Raw genomic sequence first — 20,672 nt, forward strand, 5'->3', positions numbered from 1 at the left:
TCTCTCTCTCTCTCTCTCTCTCTCTCTCTCTCTCTCTCTCTCTCTCTTTCTCCCTCTCTGTCTCTACACACACACACACACAGACACACACACACTCGGACCAGGCTTGTGATGAGGAAAGCATTTGGTACATTCTAAATGACATTAGAGGTAGCTCTCCTTTTTAGGACCCCTCCCTTCCCCTCCAGCGCTCCATGTGCATATCCCTTCTTGCTAACAGTCTCTTCCCTCCCCCTGATATACAGATGACTGGAAGGAAAGGCCGGGTTGTGTCCAGACCCGATGGGACAGTCACTTTTGAGTCACGTGCAGAACAGGGCCTTTCCATTGACCACGTGAACCTGAAGGAGAAGGAGCGTTTCATGAGTGGAGAAAAGGTGAGTTGGTCCTTAGCCCAAGGTTGAGGTTGTAAGGAGGCAACTGTGGACTTGAGATAAGGAAAAGCCTTCCTAATAATTATCATTGATTGGGCTGCCTTAGGAAGCACTGAATTCTCTCTCACAGGAAGCCTTTGTGCTGAGGCTAGGTGACTACCCCTCAAGGCTGTTAGAGCAATCATAGGTGTGGGCTAGACTAGATTGCTCTGGATGCCCCTTCCAGCTCTGAAACTCTTTGAATCTACAAGAATCTCAGAGCTAGAAGAGACTGGAGAAGGCTCCCAGACCAGCATTGTACAGCATTTCAAGGGGTCGTCCCCCTTCTGTTCAAAGACCACTAGTACCTCCAAGTCAGCCCATTCTGTTGTTGGATCGCTCCAGGTGTTGGGCAGTTACCTCCTGGTCACTTCCACCTTTTAGTCCTGGGTACAAGAAAGAATCTCAGGACAGCTAGGTGGCACAGTGAATAGAGCACCAGCCCTGGAGTCAGGAGGACCTGAGTTTAAATCTGGCCTCAGACACTTAACACTTATTAGTTGTGTGACCTTGGGCAAGTCTGACACTTAACTCCAATCACCCTGCCTTCCCCCTCCAAAAAGCAAAAAACATAAAGAATCTCAAGGGAGTTTTCCATCCCTGGATTATCTTGGTGAGCCAGAAGTCCCCTGGTGCTAACTACCTTTATCTCCCCACCCTCTCACCCCCTCCATACTTTATTTTTTATGTTATTGATTATTTTATTGATGCTTTGAGGGTTTTATACACCTGTTACTTCTTATAACAAAGATAATTCAGCAGTACAAGCAGTGTGCCCCTGTAGGCCACCACCTCTCTGAGAAGAGGGATCCTGTTTCATCATCTGACACATTGTGGATGGTCTGGTTCCTGCTGCCGCTGAGGGCTTTTCTTTATGTTACTGTCCGTGTTGTGTCTATCAAGCCTTCCCAGGTTTTCCTGAATTCCTCATATTTGACATTTCTCTCAGTGCAACAGTAACCCTTTACATCCCTCCCTGCAGTTTCTTCAGTCAGGCCCCAATCGGTGGGTTCCCTCCTCTGTGCTGATTTGGATGTATGGAGGACTGTTCTTTATGTTTACAGATCACTCGCTTTATTTGAATCTCAGAGGAGAGTCAGCAGAGTAGTTGCTCTCATCCCCATTTTACTGGCACTGAGAAGGGAGTAGCCAGGCCAGTACTTGTGACTAGGGGCAGCTTTTACCACCAAACCATTCAGCCACCTGAGAAAGAGAAAGATAGTGAATGTTTAACCAGTGATTCCTTCATTCTGGATGGCAGGCCCGGGAAGCTGGACTTAATGGTGGCCACTCAGCCCTTGTTATGATGTTCTTATGAAGCATTTGGGAAAACATAGAGTGTGTGTATCAGGACTGGTTCGATGGCAGCATCCAAAGAGTAGTGATTCATGATTCCATGTCTCTCAGGTCCCTCCCAGCCCTAAATCTGTGACCTGTGAAAAGTGGTGACATCCTCATGAAATTTAAAAGGAACCCCAAGAAAGCAGAAAAAGCTAAAGCTTTGGGTGGCTCGCTCAGACTCCAAAATCAGCTCAGTAGGGTAGAACATTGGGTCAAGTCTAATGAGGTGAAGTTTAACAGAGATAAATATGGAAAGTGAACTTCACAAGTACAGAGTGGGAGAAGCAGGCCGAGAAAGCAGTTCAGAAAAAGAACTGGGCATTTGAGTGTTCCACATGCTTAGTGTGAATTAACAATGTGATGGCCAGAGGAGCAAATAGGATTTTTGGCTGCAGGCTCCTGGTCAGGCTTCTTCTAGAATATGCGTACAAGTTTGGACGTTGTGTAAGGTGGCCTGGGTACACCAGAGAATGTCTAGAGTGCAAGGACCAAGAGAGGGAAGGGCCTTGGGGTCACGTCTGAGGAGGACTGCTCGCAGAAGAGAGGCCTTAGGGAACACAGTATAACTGTCCACAAGCATTTGAACAGCTGTCCTGAGGAAGAAAGAACAGAGCAGAATCAGAACAATGACCGATAGATTTAGTCTCAGTGTTAAAAATTATCTCCGAAGAGCTAGACATGGAATGGGCACCTGGACACGAAGTGTGTGCCCTTCACCCCGAGGGCTTTGAGCCAAGGCTAGAGCGGGGGCTGGCAAACCAAGGCCTGGGGCCATATCTGGCCCACCACCTGCTTTGGACAGCAGCTAAAAATGACTTTTACACTTTAAAATAACGTTTTATTGTAATTGAAAAATTTAAAAAACCTGTGGCCACACAAAAACAGATGCTGGGGTCAGACTTAGCCCCTGGGCCCTAGTTGGTGACCCCGGTCTAGATTATCATTTGCCATAAGTTATTTGGGAGACTCTTGGTCAGGTGTGGGCCATACTTTATGATTTCTGAGGTTTCTTAGAATACTGAGAGTTTGTGATTGAGACAGTTTCCTAAAGAGTCCCCTTCAGCTCTTGGTCCTATCATCTCTGATAGACACAACATCTCTGATGGCTTATCACTGGGAAGGGGACCCTGGCTGTTACTGTGGCCCCAGAGGACAGGCCAAACAATGGGCAGCAGACAGAGGGGTTTGGAGTGGATGAAAGCTCAGAGGGCAGCTCCCAGCAGAGCCCAGAGAGCTCATTGTTGGGGACGGTGCCACTGGGCAGTGCTGTGCTGCCGCCCAGTGATTCTGGGCTCAGACACAACAGTAGCTCTGTGATTGAGGCTGCCCGGGCCCAGAGTGCTTCCTCTGCCTCTCGCCACCTCTCATGTCTCCTCTCCACCTCTCCCTCAGCTTGTCGCCATAATCTCAGAGGCCTCCAGTTCAGGGATCTCCCTGCAGGCAGACAGGCGGGTGAAGAATCAGAGGCGCCGTGTGCACATGACGCTCGAGTTGCCCTGGAGTGCCGACCGGGCCATCCAGCAATTTGGTGAGCACTGGGGGAGAGGAGTTCATGCCTTTCAGGGACCCCGTATCCTCAAGAGCCTAAGCAGGTGGGAGGGGGTTCCCAACTCATTCCTCATTAAGAGTTGGAGGATGCTGAGCGACCTTGGCTTAGCACTGCCAAAACTGAAAATAATCTGTCCCCCATCTCATTTCCCCTTTTTGTTGATGGCATCACTTTCTTCCCAATTACTCGGGGTGAAACCTCAGAATTTTTTTTGATCCTTCCTGCTTACCTCATCTCTCACATTTCATTTGTTCAGACATTTATTAAGCAACTATTGTGTGTGGTGCTTGGCACTTGGGGAAAGACCGACTTAAAATAAAACACAGTCTCGGCCTGTAGTCCCTGCAATCTAGTAGAGGGTTTCTCTTCAGCAGATACTGAGTGCCCAGAGCACAGGGCTTAGGGCTGGGAGAGCATCTCTGCTGCCCTCATGGAGCTTACAGTCTACCAGAGGCTACTTTTGGTCTTAACATGGACATAATCATAAATTGGTTAAAAAGAGACAGGCAAACAGACTGAAAGAAACAGGAAGATGGAGAAAAAGAGGGGAGAAAGAGGTCTAAATTCACATTCTGTCTCCACTCTCCCTGTGTGTCCTTGGGCAAGTCACTTAAATTGTCTGAGCCCCCTTCATTTTCTTCAGCTTTTCCTTGAGGGCCTCATCTCTAGATTATCTCCATGGTCCTTCTTCACTCATGGGGGTATGACAGAAACATGGACAGAATCACAGGAGGCAGAGAGAAAGGAAGAGGCAGTGCTGGCAAGGAGGAACAAGGATAAGGGCGGGCATTTATGGCCTCAGGACCGTGCTGAGCCCAGGGTGGGTTTGGGGTCCGAGAGCAGCCTGGAGTGCCCAGAGGGCAGCAGTCTGGATAAGGGAAAGGCCATCAGAGGCAGTAAGCACACACAGGAGCTTTTGAGCAGAAGTATAAGGCTTAGTTGGTCAAATCTCCTCCCCAAGACTTTGTCTCCTCCTCTGTCTCTGGGGTTTAGACAGACCTGCATTACCTCTCACCTGGATGATGGGTGGGCATAGTTTTCTGCCTGATTCCCCTCCATTGATTTTCCCCTTGGCAGAGCATCAGAGTAATCCCCTAATTTTTGAGAGATAAAACCCACCCAGATCTCTCTTGAAGCAGATGTTTTTACCTTCCCCCCATTACTAGCTTCACCAGCTGAGCTACATCCCCATCTGGATATTTAACCCTCAACCTCTGTGGGGTTGTTTCCTTCCAGGCCGAACACACCGATCGAACCAGATCTCAGCTCCTGAGTATGTCTTCCTGATCTCAGAACTTGCTGGTGAGAGAAGATTTGCCTCCATCGTTGCAAAACGTTTGGAGAGTCTAGTAAGTTTCCCGGGCTTACCTGGGTGAGCTCACCTGCCCTTCCCCACAATCCAGAGTGGCCCTGGCAGGGGAGTCAGGGCTGTCTAGATGCCGAGTTCCCTGAAATGCAGCCATATCAGCCATATTTGGTCCAGTTTGTGACTGAGTGTGACACTGGATTCCAAGTCCATTTCAGGCTATGAGAACTGCGCAGGGTGACTCAGGTCAAGCCTGTTAATCGTAGGAGTGCCCTCCTCCTTTGTCACTGTGAGCACGGGGCCTCCAAAGCCTCTTCTAGATAAAGTTCCATGAACCTTAATCAAGAGTTTATTGACTTTCTGACGTTTACTAGGTCTCCCTGACTAGGTTTTGCTTCCTTCCATCCTCCCATAACCCCACAGAAGAAGGTTCCCTTGGCAAACAGCCCTCCCACTCTCTCACACAGGGTGCCTTGACCCATGGGGACAGAAGAGCCACTGAATCCAGGGACCTCAGCAAGTATAACTTTGAGAACAAGGTAAGATGTGCCCCAGCAATCAGGCATCCTTATGGCGTGGGTCTTGAAAGGGAGGTAGTAGGTGGTGGCTCAGCCTCTGTGGCACAGGCTGGAGGTGTCTTAGGAAGGGCATGAAACTGATAGTTATGTCCAGGTGACAGCTTAAAATCTGATCTTGAATACATTCCATCCCTAAGCCTCATTTTCTTTGTCAATAAAATAGAGTTCATATCCCCACCACCACCACCCAGAGTTGCTAAGCAAACAAAATGGGCTTTGCAAACTTTAAAGTTACATGAATGTGAGCCTGGACTGACCCTTCCTGACCCAACCTCAAGCTGGGCCCCAGTCTATCTGCAACCCCTTCCCTCCTGCCTCCCATTAGACTGTGAGAGCCAGGCACAGCCGTCCCAGGGCCAGCACCTGACTGATGCCATCTCTTTACAGTATGGAGCCAGAGCCCTGGACAGAGTCTTGTCTGCCATCCTGAACCAGTCTGAGAACAAGGTCCCCCTGCCCAAGCACTATCCAGGAGGGGATGCTGCCTTCTTTCGAGGTGAGCCTTGAGTTAAGGGACTGGAGATGGAGACAGCCAACCCTTGTGAAAGCCCTGCCTCTCAAAAGGAGGGCCTCCCAGAATGATGGGAGACTAGACAAGGAGCTTAGTATCTGGGTCCTCAGGAAAGAAAAAGGTACTAGCCTAGGGCCGCCCTCAGGAGCTATGAGTTCCTCTGCCCCCTTTCCTGGGAAAGGGGCTCCCCTTTCACCATCATCGACATCACCGTCACCACCACCACCATCATCATCAACATCACCATCATCAGCACCATCACCACCATCATCACCAGGATCACCATCACCACCACCACCATCATCATCAATATCACCATCATCAACATCACCACCACCACCACCATCATCATCAATATCACCATCATCAATATCACCAGCACCACCACTACCAGCATCATCATCACCATCATCACCACCACCATCATTAGCACCACCAGCACCATCACCACCATCACTACCAGCATCATCATCACCCACCACCATCATTAGCACCACCACCATCATTAGCACCACCAGCACTACCAGCATCATCATTACCATCATCACCACCACTATCATTAGCACCACTAGCACCATCACCACCATCAACATCACCACCATCACTACCAGCATCATCATCACCATCACCACCATCAATACCACCACCACCATCATCACCCACCACCATCATCATCACTACCATCATCATTACCACCACCATCATTAGCAGCACCATCATCATCATCATCAACACCACCACCAACATCACCACCATCACTACCAGCATCATCATCACCATCATTACCACCACCATCACCACCACTACCATCAGCAGCATCACCACCACCACCAAAGATCAGTGTTTATTCAGCTCCACAAGTAATATTTATGGAGTGGCTACTGTGTGCAGAAAACCATGCTGGGAGAGAAGGTTCACCCAAGGTGTAGCCCCCATCCTCACAGAGCCCCCACCAAGTGGTGACCTCCAGTGAGAGGGAATCCACCCCTTCTTTTTGAATAGCTCCATTTGTTAGGAGGTTTTCCTCACGTTGGGCACTAGGTGTCACCATGGTGCACAGAGCATTGGGCCTGGAAGTAGGACTGCCTGAGTTTAAACTTTCCTGCAGACAGTCAGGAGCTCTCTGACCTTGAACAAGTCACAAACAGCTGCCTGCCTCAGTTTCCTCGTCTGTAAAATGGGGGTAATGACACCACCTCCCTCTCAGGGTCTGTTGTAAGGATCAGACGAGACCACGTTTGTGACGTGCTTTTTACACCTTGAAGCACCGCGTAAGCACTAGCTGCTGTCATTATCATCGTTTATCATTCCAAGTCCCTTGCTTGGTCTCTGTTTGCCTCTTGGCCCATTCTCCCCGTCTGTCCTTGTCCAGCCTCTGGGGCTGAGCAGGGTGACCCGGCGCAGGCTAGGAGGCCATGGGCATGGTTGGCATAGCTGGCGCTGCCTCTTACAACTTGTGGGGCCTCATCTTTTTATCCTCGATTTCCTCACCTGGGAAGTAAGGCGAGTAGACGAGGTGGCCTCTAGGGAAGCCCTTCTGGCTCTGGCCTGTGATGGTCTCCATCTTCTTCCACAGCCCAGATCTTTAGCTACTTGGACAGTTGCCCCATTTCCTACCCCCTTCTCCTGCAGTGTCCTCTCCTCTCCTGGCTCTGAACCATTTCAGAAGTGCATTAGAGAAGGACGGGACAAGAAGTGCTGTGAGAGGCCCCCAAGCAAGTATGGGGCCCTAAAATAAGAATCATCTTGCGGAATGAGGACAAGGATTCTTCTTTGTACCTCCCAGCACTGTGCCTAGTACCTAGTCGGAGCTTTGTAAATGCCCATGGTTGGGGCAGCTAGGTGATGCAGCAAATAGAGCACCAACCCTGGAGTCAGGAGGACCTGAGTTCAAATCCAGCCTCACACACTTAACACTTACTAGCCCTGTGACCTTGGGCAAGTCACTTACCCTCAATTGCCCTGCTCTCCCCTCTCAAAAAAAAAAAAAAAGCTAAATAATTGCCCATTATTTGACAGACAAAGGAAAGGGGAGGACATTCCAGGCACAGGAACTTGCCTAAGCAAAGGCTTGGAGGCAAGAAAGCCCAAATCACGAATGCAGAGATTCATCTAGTCAATTTGAAGTATGGCATACCTAGCAGGCAGTAGAATGCGATAAGGCTGGAAAGGTAGGAGGGCCTTGAAGATAAGGCACAGGAACTTGAGCATGACTGGGGAGGCCTACAGGTCCTTGAGAAGTGTGGTAACACCACCCTAAGTTCAGAGGGCCCCATCCCCCAGGTCGCCACATACGGAGCGATTTGCCAAGCGTGGCAGCTGTGGAAGACCATCAGTCAACCCTTGGCAGGGCTGTAGGCTGTGTTGGTGAAAGAAACAGCCTCCTCTCTGTCCAAGACAGTCTTGTTATAAGCTCAGTCTGGCAGTGTAGGGAAAAAGCACTGGGGCGGGGAGAGAGTGGAGCTAAGTAGGCCTACTAACTCTGGGTCCTTGTGTCAGGCCCACCATGGGGAAAGAAAAAGCATGCCAAGACAGGTCTCGGTCCACCAGTACCTTAGAGCTCAGCTGGAGAGACAATATAGATAGTGAGAGAAAAACTAAAAGGGACCTGAGATGGTGGATTTGTCTTTGTATTTTTTTTTTTTAAGCAATCGGGGTTAAGTAACTTGCTGAAGGTTACACAGCCAGTTATTTCTGGGTGTGGTGCTGAGTATCTGAGCCTGGATTTGATCCAGGTCATCCCGACACTGGAGCCGGTGCTCTTACTTGCTGAGCCACCTGGCCACCCCTAAGCAATTGGGGTTAAGTAACTTGCTCAAGGTTACACGGCCAGGTGTTTCTGGGTGGGTGCTAAGTGTCTGAGCCCAGGATTCGATCTCCAGGTCATCCTGACACTGGAGCCAGTGCTCTTACTCACTGTGCTACCTGTCTTTGTATTTTTAAATCCCCCCACAACAGTCCCCCTCTGCTGCTACCCTGTGGTGTAGTGGTGACCCTTGGCTCCCCTAGGGGCTGTGATTCTTAATCCCAAGCTTCGGTAAGGGTCTGGTGATGGGCTGGGTATCCAAGGACCAGCCTGGCTGAGGGTAGAGGCTCAACCCCAGAAGGCTGGCTCCCAGGTGAAGCATGAAGGAGATGGCAGCCTGTTGCAGGGGGTACCCCAGCCTGGGGACTTCAGGGACACTGAGAGTACTGAGGGCTGGGCTCAGTTCTGGCCTAGGTAGAACAAGGTTATGATCAAGGAAGAGTTCTGGAGGAAACAAACTTTGAGGCTGAACCTTGGAGAGAAAAGGACAGGACTCTCCAAAAGAAGCATTGAGATGGGGGTGGGGGGATGACATGTTTGGCCTTGGTGGTGGAAGTACATCAAGGCCCCCCTCAGGGGCAGGGGGAGAAAAAGGGCTGCCACTCATCCACTTACCCCTGTCTTTGCAGAGATGAAGCAGGGCCTGCTCTCCGTGGGAATCTGCTGCAGAGAAATGAAGTTTGGCTGCATCGCTATTGAGAAGGGTGAGTCCCAAGGAGAAGGCAGGCATGACAGGCAGCTGCCAAGGGCCTGACACCATCCTGGGACCTTCAGGATGGCCAGAGAGCCCCAGCCTTCTCCTGTGGAGGGCATCTCCCCTGTTTTATCCTGCTCCCCCAAACATCTACTCCTTTGCTTTTTCTGTGCCCATTTCTTCTTTTTTTGTGGCTAGGGAGAACAAATTGCTAAACTTCTCCTAAAGGCAACACAACATGTTAGAAAAAGCCCTGGACTGCAGAGCACCATGTTCAAATCCTGACTTCTAGGTTTACTAGCTATGTGACCTCAGACAGGTCACTGAACTTCTGAACCACTGCAGGTTTCCTCATTTGTAACATAGGAATAATAGCGCTCCTTTTTCCTAGCTCAGCTGCAGTTTTAGCAGAGTGAGGATCTGGACAACCCAGTGGATAGTGTGGGCTCTCAAGTCAGAAAGACCAGCCTCAGACACTTAATAGGTTTGTGACCTTGGGCAAGTCACTTTGCTTCTGTCTGCCTTAGTTTTCTCATGTATAAAATTAGAATGATAACACCTTCTTCCCGGGGTTCATGTAAACAACCAATGAGATCATATTCATGAAGTACGTGGCATGGCTAACCTTAGAGCCCTAAGTTCTGGGCATTGTTGTTATTTTTATCGTGCATAAAAAGCTGACCTCAGAACCAGAGAATTCTAGGTTAGGGTCCTGCCCATGTGATCCTGGACACATCTCCAGCTGCTCTGGGCACCTCTAGGAGGATGTCTCAGGTGACAGCCTGGATTGATAAGAGGGAGTTCCCTCTCCCAGTGAGATCACGGGTCACTTCACGGTCTGTGTGTTACAAGACTGGGGCGGGGGGGCGGGGGGCGGCGCTGTACTTGGCTAAATCTCTGCGACTAAGTCACTGGCACTGCAGTGGGAAGTCTCCCTCTACCAAGTGTGATGACTCACCCTCTCTGGCCTCCGAGGGAGGAAGGCCCGGGCTGTGGGTGAAAGCTCCAGATCAGCAGGGGCTGGGGTGGCAGACCCCTCCCCTAGGCTCATGCCCTGAGCTGCCTCCTGTCCTCCCCCCTCCCTCCAGACTGCTCCATCACGAAGTTTCTGAACCGCATCCTGGGCCTAGAGGTGCACAAGCAGAACACCCTCTTCCAGTACTTCTCGGACACCTTCGACTACCTGATTGAGAAGGACAAGAAGGAGGGCAAATATGACATGGGCATCTTGGGTAAGAGAAAGGACCAGCCAGGAGTGGGGCCCTCCCTGGGGCTGGGGCAAGGGGGTAAACCATCTCTGCACCCAGTACAGATGGCAATTCCCACCCATACCTTCCTGCTGTGCCTCACGGATTTAACTAAATACGAAGACTAGGCCAAAATAAAAAGTCCCAAAAGAGACATCATTGCTCTGCAAGGGACAGTGCCCCATGGAGGGTGATGTCTGGAGTGCAGGCTTATCAAATATGCAAATGTTGCCCAGCCAGGAGGTATAGCTGGCCTGTTCAATGGCAGAGGCCCAATCTAAAAACAGTCTAACAGGCCAGAACATCTAGTAACCTGAAATTGAGTAGGAATAAATGTAGAATCTTACATTTGGTAAAATTGAGTGGGTTATTTTATTATTATTATTATTATTACCAGTTGTTGTCTTCTGTGCTTCAGAGACACAGTTATCTTGATTGTCCCTCTCTGTCCCAGAGAGCCATCCCATGTCACAGATAATGTTTTTATTTTTTTAATGGTATTTTATTTTTTCCCCAAATTACATGTCAAGAAAATTTTTAGCATTCATTTTTACAAGATTTTGAGTTCGAAATTTTTCTCCCTTCTCTCTTCTGAAAATAGTAGGAAGTTTGATATAGGTTATACATGTGCTAGCACATAAAACTATTTTGTATATTAGTCATAGTTGTAAAAGAAGAAAGAGATCAAAAGGAGGAAAATCCATGAAAAAGAATAAAGTAAGTGCAAAAAGTATGCTTCAGTCTGCATTCAGAGTCCATCCGTTTTTCCTCTGATGTGGATAGCATTTTCCATCCTGAGTCCTTTGTGCTTGTCTTGGATCATTCATAGTACATCATGACACACTGTTGCTGATACTGTGTACAATGTTTTCTTAGTGTCTTCTTGGCTCTGCTTACTTCACTCTGCATCAGTCACATAGTTCTTTCCATGCTTCTCTCTATTCATCACACACATCATTATTGTAGCAAGGTCATATTCTGTTACATTCATGTACCACAATTTGGTCAGCCATTCCCCAGTCAATGGGCATGTACTTTGTTTCCAATTCTTTGCTTTCATAAAAAGTGCTGCTATACATATTTTGGAGCATATAGGGACTTTCTTCTTATCAATAGCTTCTTTGGGTGTATCAGTCCAATAAGGGAATTCACAGGATATGGACATTTTAATCACTTTATTTGCATAATTCCAAATTATAGCTTTCTACAATAGCTATACCATTTCACAGTTCCACCAACAATGTGTTAGTGTGTACTAGGTCTGCATCCCAGAAAGATCATAATAAAGGGAAAAGGACCCATGTGTACAAAAAAATTTATAGCAGCCCTTTTTGTGGTGGCAAAGAATTATAAATTGAGAAGATGCTCACCAATTGGGGAATGGCTAAACAAGTTGTGGTATATGAATGGAATGGAATGCTATTCTCCTATGAGAAATAATGAGCAAGTGAATTTCAGAAAAACCTAGAAAGACTTATATGAACTGATACTGAGTGAAGTAAACAGAACCAGGAGAACATTGCACACAGTAATAGCAACATTATGTGATGATCTACTTTGACAGACTTAGCTCTTCTCAGCAATACAGGGATCTAAGACAATTCCAAAAAACTCATGATAGAAAATATCATCCACATCCAGAGAAAGAACTATGGAGTCTGAATGCACATCAAAGCATACTATTTTCACTTTTTCTTAATTTTTCGGGTTTTTTTCCTTTCTCATGGTTTTTCCCTTTTGTTTGATTCTTCTTTCATAACATAACAATGTGGTAATGTGTTTAACATATTGGTTACATGTATATCAATCAGATTGCTTGCTGTCTTGGGGAGGGGAGAGGGAGAAATATATGGAACTCAATCTTATAGAAATGAATGTCGAAAACTATCTTTACATGTAATTGGAAAAAAATAAAATATTATTAAGGAGAAAACAATGTATTAGTGTGCCAATCTTTCCACAGCCACTCAAACATTGGCTGTTGCCCTTTTTGGGTCATTTTTGCCAGTTTGCACGGTGTGAGGGGAAACCTCAGTTGCTTTGACTTGCATTTCTCTTATTAATGATTTGGAGCATTTCTTCATGTGGTTGTGAATACTTTGCAGTTCTTTTTGTTACTTTCCTTTGACCACTTATGTAGTCTTGTATGGATGTTTATTTATTGTTTATATTTCTTGGATACCAAACCCTTTTTAGAGAAATTTGATACAAAAATGTTTTCCCCATTTGACCGCTTATCTTCTTCCCTTAGGTGCGTTAGAAACTGATTTTTTTAGCCCCATTAGAGGATGACGGGAGAGCTTACTAGGTGAGGTGCAAGGTAGCACAGGTTGCTGTAAATCTGTTCTTGAGAGTTTGCACAATGGGCTGACTGGACAGGGAGTGAGCCTGGTGAGGTCTTTGGGCAAAGGCTCCATGACCACTTGTGTGTGTTGTTAGAGGAGTGAGCAGATTGGCCTCAGGAGCTTCCAATGTCTGTGGAATGTCTGGGCCAGGTTCATTAAGGACTACAGTCGTGTAACTTCCTCCCCGCATAGTGTCTCTACCAGTCAAGCACCCTGAGGGGAACTGGCCCCTGCTGGGAGGCTGAAGGGAGGAGGGCCTCTTGGGCAGTGATCCCCCAAACCCTCATGCATATCTCCCTCCTTCCCTCAGACCTGGCCCCAGGCATTGATGAGATCTATGAGGAGAGCCAGCAGGAGTTCCAGACACCCGGCCACCCTCAGGATGGACAAGTCGTCTTTTACAAGGTGACTGTGACCAGCCCAGGCCCCTCCCTCCTGGGACCCCCGAACTTAGTCTCTTCTTTAGGATCTCGGCTGGGATACACTGGCCTGACCTGTCATCTGGCCACACCACACCTGCCCCCTTCCTTCCCAGCCCCACAGAATGTCTAGGATTTTGAGTCACAGGCCCTGGATTCCAGTTCTGGCCTGCTGCTCACTACCTGTGTGTCCCTCTCTTCAGAGGGGACTAGACTAGAAGGAAGAGGACCCAAGTCTCCATTTCCTGGATTAGTGAGCTAGAACAAATCATGTGGCCTTGCTGAGACTCAGTTTCCTCATGTGTAGAATGAGGACAGGCTCATCAGGTTGTTACATAAATGAAAAAAAAAGGCCTTACATGAATAGTCCTTTGTACCATCCATGTGTCTCTGAGGGCCCTTCCAGCTCCATGTGTTCAGCTGGGAGTCCAGAACCCTGGACTGCACCCTCAGCTCTGCCACCAGATGACCTTGGGAGTGGGTGATGTGACAGTGAAGATGGCAGCAGTGCTGGTGCTGGTGCTGGTGGGGGGTCACTGTTATTGTTACTGCTCTTCACAGATCAGTGTTGACCGAGGCTTGAAGTGGGAGGAGGCTTATGAGAAATCGCTACAGATGACCGGCGCTTATGATGGCTTCTACCTCTCCTATAAGGTGGGCAGCAGAACAGTCCAGTCCTCCTGCAGGGAATATCTCCCACCATTTAGTGGTAGGCCTATTCTCAGAGACCATCCCATCCATCCTGACCCTTTTAAAGATGAAGAGATCCTCAGGTCCAAAGACAGCTGGGACTTGCCCAGGGGGCCCTGGCTTACAGGCAACAGCTCTGAGGCTGGAGCCCAGGGCCTCTGAACCCACCTCTACCACTCTCTCATCATCATGCTGCCCCTTAAGGAGCTCCAGAGCTTCCAAAAGCAAGTCTGAGCCATGCCCTTCCCCCTGGGTGCCACCAAGAGACCCTGAGCTGTTCTGTTCTCAGGGGTCATCGGGCCTGCTGAGGCTGGGGGGCTGGCACCAAGGGAGAGGGTCAGGAAGTGTGGATCTGCCTGGGCCTCTGCTTCTCTGGCCCCTGCCACATTTGAGCCTCCATTTTTTCTGAAATGGCAGTGAGTGGTGGGTTGTCAACCTTCTCTGACAGGTCTGGGGCTCAGCCCCTGTAGTAGTCCCAAGGGTCTCTGTTTGGTACAGATGACAGTCCCCTGCCCTCCCCTCCATCCCAGCAGCCCCCATTGCTACAGAGCACTTTCCTCACAGCCCCTTTAAGGTCAGAAGTGTGAATCATCCTTGTGGCTAAAGAGAAGGAAATGGAGGTTCAGGGAAGGACAGTCACTGTGCTAGGAGGCAGTGAGAGGTTTGAGTCAGAGGCCCCAGGTCCAAATCCTGGCTCAGCCACTAACACGGCCTGCTCTCTGGGCCTCAGTTTCTTCCTCAGTAACAATATGGAGGGGCTGGACTTGATGGTTTCTGAGGATACTTCCAGCTCTAAATCTCTGGTGCTGTGTCCGGGCTCTGCCAGGATTTCCCTTCCCCTCTGGGGCCTAAGTTCCCTCATGTACCTGGGAGTGCTGGGCCCCGGCTGACCTTCCACTCTGATATTCTCTGGTTCTAGGTGCGGGGCAGTAGGAAGAGCTGCCTGCTGGCCGAGCAGAGCCGTGGCAAACACTTCATCCTGTACAAGCCCAACATTGGCAAGCAGAGCCAGCCTGAGAGCTTGGACAGCCTCTGCAGGAAGTACCGGCGGGTGAGTGCCGGCCACACCAGCCACCCTGGACACAGGCCCCTCTCCCCAGACCGACACTATGAATGATGTGCATGGGCCCCAGGGCTGCTGTTTGCATTGCCCCCGTCACAGGGACTCAGATCAGCCCCAGCAGATAAGTTTCTATACTGTAGAGGTAGGGGGAGTTTGGGTACCTCTGGCTACCTCCCAGATACAAAGACCGTTTGTTCTGGGTCTGGGTCTGGGGGAAGCAGAGAGCCAGAATTACTTCCTGGAGAGAGGTGATCCAGAAGAACCAATCAACACTCCCTGAGTCAGTGAGCATCTGTGAAGCACCTGCTGTGTGTCCGGCCAGGCATTAGGCCCCAAAGACAACGCCTGCAAGATCCGTGCTCTCAAGGGGCTCACATTCTTGTGGGAGAAGGCACTTCCCCTCTTCCTTCTCTCCCCACCCCACTCTGCTGTTGGCACAGCTCCCCGCAGGCTCCTCCTACCCATAACCCTTCCTGATGTGCCCCATCTTAGACCTGCAGTGTAGAAGTGGGGGCATCCCTGTGCACCCTGCTTCTGGTAGGGGGCGGGAAGGGGACAGTGCTCTGTGGAGACTCTGAATTGCTGCAGAGATCCAGTGCTTATTTCAAGCTGGCCCCTCCCCAGAATGGGGCCTTCTTTGGTCGCCAGTTCATATGGGTAATTGGAATTGCAGTGCTTCTGGCTGCTCATGCCCCCAGTTTAGGGCTGACCCACCCTTTGGAAAGCATCTGTCTACACTGCTGCCAGGGGAACACCACCCAAAAGCAGGGGAAGGATCTTAGGAAAAGAGACCTTCAGTGAATCAGGGGCCGAGCCGATGCTCACCTGAGTGGCCACAACCTTCCCTCCTGCAAACCCTGATGAGGCCCTGGGCCTCTCACCAGCAGTGAGCTCTACTCCCCCTCCCTGGAACTGAGCTGTTTAGGAGAGGCTGGATGAAACCCACCCTGTACCTTCCTCTGCAGGTGACGGCCGAAGATGCCAAAGAGCACTGGGAGAGCAGCTATGACTTCTCGCTGACGCACTGTAACCATGCCGTCTGGTGAGTGTGGGGACACAGAGCAGTTGCAGACCCGTCTTCCTCCAGAAAAGCTGGAGGTCAGATCACAGCCCAGGAGCAGCAGAGGGAAGTGGTTTGATATCAGAAAAATTTCTCTAAAGAGGAAAACTACCCCAGCGTGGCAGGGGCTGCCTTGGGCGTGAGGGGGTTCCCTCTTATTAGCTGTCCTCAGGTGAGGGCTGTATGATCTGTCAGGGATGTTAGGGATGTCAGGGGCAGGGGATCTTATTCAGCTATGGACTGGACTGAATGGCCTCTGAGGGCTCTTCTTACTGAAATTCTGTGACTCCATGAACATCAGAATTGGGAGGGCCCTTAAGAATGAAGGATGTCTGTCAGAACTGGGGGAGGGGGCCCTGAGAACAGAGGGCGTCCGTCAGAGCCGGGGGAGGGGGCCCTGAGAACAGAGGGCGTTTATCAGAGCCGGGGGAGGGGGCCCTGAGAACAGAGGGCATCTGTCAGAGCTGGGGGAGGGGGACCCTGAGAACAGAGGGCGTTTATCAGAGCCAGGGGGAGGGGGCCCGGAGAACAGAGGGCATTTATCAGAGCTGGGGGAGGGGGCCCTGAGAACAGAGGCATCTATCGGATACCCTAGGCTCTTGTCCAGCCTGACCTTGCCCACCCCTGCCAGGAACCGACACTGCAAAGTGGTCCAGGAGGGCAAGGAGTGTTTGCAGGGCGCGCGCCTGCGGCACTACCACATGCTGTGCGGGGCTCTGCTCCGCGTGTGGAGCCGCATTGCCAGCATCATCGCCGAGGTGACCAGCAGCAGCTACCTGCAGATCGTGAGGCTCAAGACCAAAGACAAGAAGAAGCAAGTCGGTGAGTTGGGGCCCCTTCTGGGGGGGGCGGGTTCCCCTGCCTGACTCCTGAATGGGACTGAATGTTGGGGGTGGGGTCTCTGGCAGGCATCAAGATCCCCGAGAGCTGTGTGCCTAAGGTGCTGGAGGAGCTGAAGCAGATGGATGCTGACGTGAAGCGGAAACAGGCCCGTGCTACGCAGCCCGTGGGCCTCCCAGACTCCCTGCAGCCCTTCCCAGCGGCCCTGCTGGGCTCCTGGCCCCCCCTCTCCATGCACTCCAACCCCAGCGAGGTCTTGGACCTGACCTCCAGTCCTCTGGACGACGGCCTCCCCAGCGGGCTCCTGAGCCTCGATTCGACGAGCCTGCCTTTCTCCACACAAACCCCTCAGCTGACCCTGCCACCACCCAGGTTCACCTATCCCCCGCCTCTGGACGGGCCGGGGCCCAGCCTGCCCAGCCTGCCCAGCAGCCATCTGCTGTCCTCCCATGAACCCTTGCCTCTCCTACAGCATCGACCCCCGCCGGATGACCTCACCTCCCAAGGGGACATCAATTTCAAGGAGATCCTGGAAGACATGTTGAGGTCTTTGAACGTGGTCCCCCCAGAGAACCCCCTGGGCCTGGAGCGACAGAGTGTCATCCAATTCAGCCCACCTTTTACAAACTCCTAGGACTGGGAGCCCAGCACCATCCATCCATCCCTCCCTCCACAGGCAGCCCTCTATCCCCTATGGGGCTAAGGAGGTGTCAGGAGCTCCTGGTTCTTTGGAAGGGGTTAACATCCCTTTTTTAGGGTGTAAGTAGGAAGGGGTGGACAGATGACTAGGAAACTATATAGTTCCTTTTAAAACAAAAAAATTTATTTATATATAATATACATTCACATATCTATATAAATATAAATTTTTTATGTTATATATAAAGGGTAGGGAGACTGGATGGTTTGCATCCAATGGCTGAGGCCACCCAACTCTGTGATTTCCCCTCCCCCTTCTCCAGTCATGCCGTTGTTAAAAGGAATTGCCCCAGGTTTTGGGTGTCAGGGAGCTCAAGGGACTAAGTGACCCCAGTACATCCCACCCATTCCCCCAGGCCTCAAGGGCCAAGGAAATCTGAGAGGTAATGGGTTGCTCCACCCCATCATCCGTGGTCAGGCAGACTACTGAGAGGGAAGGTGCCAAGCAGAGCCCTGGGAGAAGGACCAGAGGGAAGGGGTAGCCCTCCGACTGATCTTAAACTGACTTTCCCCATCCTACTTCCTGGGCTTGAGCCCAGGCTCACCCCCTTCTTCCAGCTCCCCAGGAGGGGTGGGTCTGATTGGGGAATGCCCAGGAGAAGACAACACTGCCCTCTTCAGAAAGACCGTAGCTTAGCATGCCAGAATGATAGATCTGAGAGGAAGGGCCTTTGCTGTGCCCAGTTCCCTCCCTGCAGAGACCAGGACCAGAACCCACATCTCCTAAGTCCCCGCTCAGGATTCTCGGCACTTCCCTGATTCCCATCCTGAGAAAGGCTGTTTGAACCCTCTTGGCCCCATCAGAAATAGTCCTCCAGGGAAGCCGAGCCTTCAGGTTTTCTCTGCCCTCCTCAAGGGCCCCTCGTTTTCCCTGAAAAGAATCATGGAATATCAGTGCTAGAAGAGACCTCAGTGGTCATCTAATCCAGCCCCCCTTGTTTTACAGATAAGGAAACTGAGGCTCAGGGCTCTCTCTGCTTCAGCGTCTTCTGCCCATGATTGGTTTCCTCCCTCTTTCCTTTCCTAGTTGCTCCGTTTTTATCTTGTCTTAAGGAATCAGCAGACTTCGCTCTAGCTGGGGTTGTTGGTCTGTAGGCTATTTTGAGAGGAGGAAGTTGGGGAGGGGACAGTAAACAGTAATGACAACCACCCCCACCCCCAAGTCTTCAAAGTTTCCACCCCCATTATCTAGGGCTGATGAGTGGCTTATCCAGACTGGCTCTTTCTTTCCCCCTTCTTTCTCCTCACTGTTTTTTAGGGGCTCGAGGGAGATGTTGAGTGGGTGAATTTCAGGGAGCTATGGCTGGATTTTATCTAATTTCCCTTCTCTGGGTCCCTGCCTCTCCCCCTGCCCTTGTGCCCAAAGGGTAGCAGTGGGTCCTTGTCTTCTCTTTTCTTCCAGGGCAGCACCATTCTGCTCCTCCTCTTCTTCCTCCCTATTTATAATGTCCCCTCTCCAGTGTTGGGGAAACCTGGCGCTGACTGCCAGATCCCCCAGAGCTGTGGGAGCTATAAACTCAGGAAAAACCGAAGGTGCTCTCTCTTTCCCTTCCACTATCTCTGCCCCCACCCCGTGAGCAGGATGCTTTTCAGGGGTGAATTCCCTCCCACCACCGCCTTTTAATATATGCAATTCTCTCCTCTAACCATATAGCACCTTCACCCCCTGACCCCAGGACAGGCAGGGTCAAATATCCGTCACTGGGGATTGTACCCCTAAGTTATTGCCTCAGTCCTACTGATGGTGTGTTGTGTGTGAGTGTGTGTATGTGTGTGTGAGTGTGTGAGTGAGAGAGCCTCATGTTGTCCCCTCCCCTCTGTGCACTTTGGAATCTGCTTGTTATGTTGGGCCTTCTTGGATTTCTATGTGTATTTATAATTAATTGAAATGTATATATGTAAAGAGATTTTTTTTTTTAGAACATGTGCCTTTTGACTAATTCCTAAATTTTCTACTTGTACCTTACCTTGAAGAATAATTTTGCATTCATTCTGCTCAGTAAAGATGGAAACTCATGGACCATCCTGTGCTGTTTGTCCAGTGGGGAGTCTTTCCTCTCCCAACTTCCCTGCTAGGTATTGTGGGAGGGACATCAAGAGGGAAGGTTTGGGGATCCCAGTCCCTTGGGTCTCCCTACTGGTCAGAGGCTTTCTTTGAACAATCATAGCTTAATTTCGGAGCTCAGAGTGACCTTAGAGACTACATAGTGTCTCCCTCATTTTACAGAAGAAAAAAGCATGTTCATATATGGGAAATGACCTTGCCCAAGGTCACACAAAGTTCACAGAAGTCAGGACTAGAACTTAGTACTCTTGACTCTTCTCATCACACCGTCACAACAGGCCGTACACCCTTGTGAGGGCATGATCCGGACAGAAGACAACCAGGGTCCACAATTGCCCTCTCTCCACTCATGCGCTCATGTGCAAATATATTAAGTATGCATTATACATCAGGCCCTGTGCTAAATGCTGGGGATACAAAGAGAGACAAAAATGGCCCCTGCCCTCAAGAAGCTCTCCTAATGGAAAGAGAAATGCAAGCAGTTATGTACAGCCAAGCTGTGAACAGGATAAACTGAGAATAATTAACAGAGGGGAGGCCCTAGAATGAAAGCAGCTTAGAAAAGTCTTCCATAGGAGCAGGGATTTTACCTGGGACTTGAAAGGAGCCAGGAGTCAGCCTTAAGGAGAGAAGGCAGTTCAGTCATGAGGGTTGGCTAGGGAAATGTCCCAAATCGTGAGATGAGTAGCCAGAAGTTTGCTGTCCCCTGGATCACTGAGGGCAAGGGTCAGGGGCATCTCTGTAAGGTAGGGAAGATAGAAAGGAAGGAAGGGGCCAGGTTGTAAAGGGCTCTAAAAACCAAACAGGATTTTATCTTTGATCCTGGAGGTGATAGGGGGCCTTTGGAGCTCACTGAATGGGGTAGAGGGGTGACATGAGACCTGCACTTTAGGAAAATGACTGTGGCAGCTGAGTGGGAGTGGAGAGAGACTTGAGGCAGGTGACCCACCAGCAGGCTACTGCAAAATAGTCCCAGTGTGAGGTGATAAGGGCCTGGGTGGCAGAAAAGAGGAGAGCAGATACAAGAGATGTGAATCAACAGAGCT

General features: G+C 50.2%; 1 protein-coding gene across 1 annotated transcript in view; it reads left to right on the forward strand.

Annotated features, from left to right (window-relative positions):
• Positions 1-19,581, forward strand: part of SBNO2 (strawberry notch homolog 2) — a 232,338-nt gene extending 212,757 nt beyond the window's left edge. The window contains exons 20-32 of the mRNA XM_069102026.1: positions 246-377; positions 3,147-3,282; positions 4,540-4,652; positions 5,077-5,148; positions 5,575-5,683; positions 9,134-9,208; positions 10,287-10,430; positions 13,101-13,195; positions 13,771-13,863; positions 14,819-14,950; positions 15,928-16,004; positions 16,654-16,844; positions 16,931-19,581. Of these exons, the coding sequence (XP_068958127.1) occupies positions 246-377; positions 3,147-3,282; positions 4,540-4,652; positions 5,077-5,148; positions 5,575-5,683; positions 9,134-9,208; positions 10,287-10,430; positions 13,101-13,195; positions 13,771-13,863; positions 14,819-14,950; positions 15,928-16,004; positions 16,654-16,844; positions 16,931-17,496 (1,935 nt within the window). The 3' untranslated portion in view covers positions 17,497-19,581. The remainder of the gene's footprint in view (positions 1-245; positions 378-3,146; positions 3,283-4,539; positions 4,653-5,076; positions 5,149-5,574; positions 5,684-9,133; positions 9,209-10,286; positions 10,431-13,100; positions 13,196-13,770; positions 13,864-14,818; positions 14,951-15,927; positions 16,005-16,653; positions 16,845-16,930) is intronic.
• Positions 19,582-20,672: the final 1,091 nt, after the last annotated feature.

The sequence above is a fragment of the Petaurus breviceps genome, unplaced genomic scaffold, assembly GCF_028583685.1.
Source record: "Petaurus breviceps papuanus isolate PSGF00001 unplaced genomic scaffold, PetGlider_PUasm1.0 523, whole genome shotgun sequence".
NCBI classification, from domain to species: domain Eukaryota; kingdom Metazoa; phylum Chordata; class Mammalia; order Diprotodontia; family Petauridae; genus Petaurus; species Petaurus breviceps.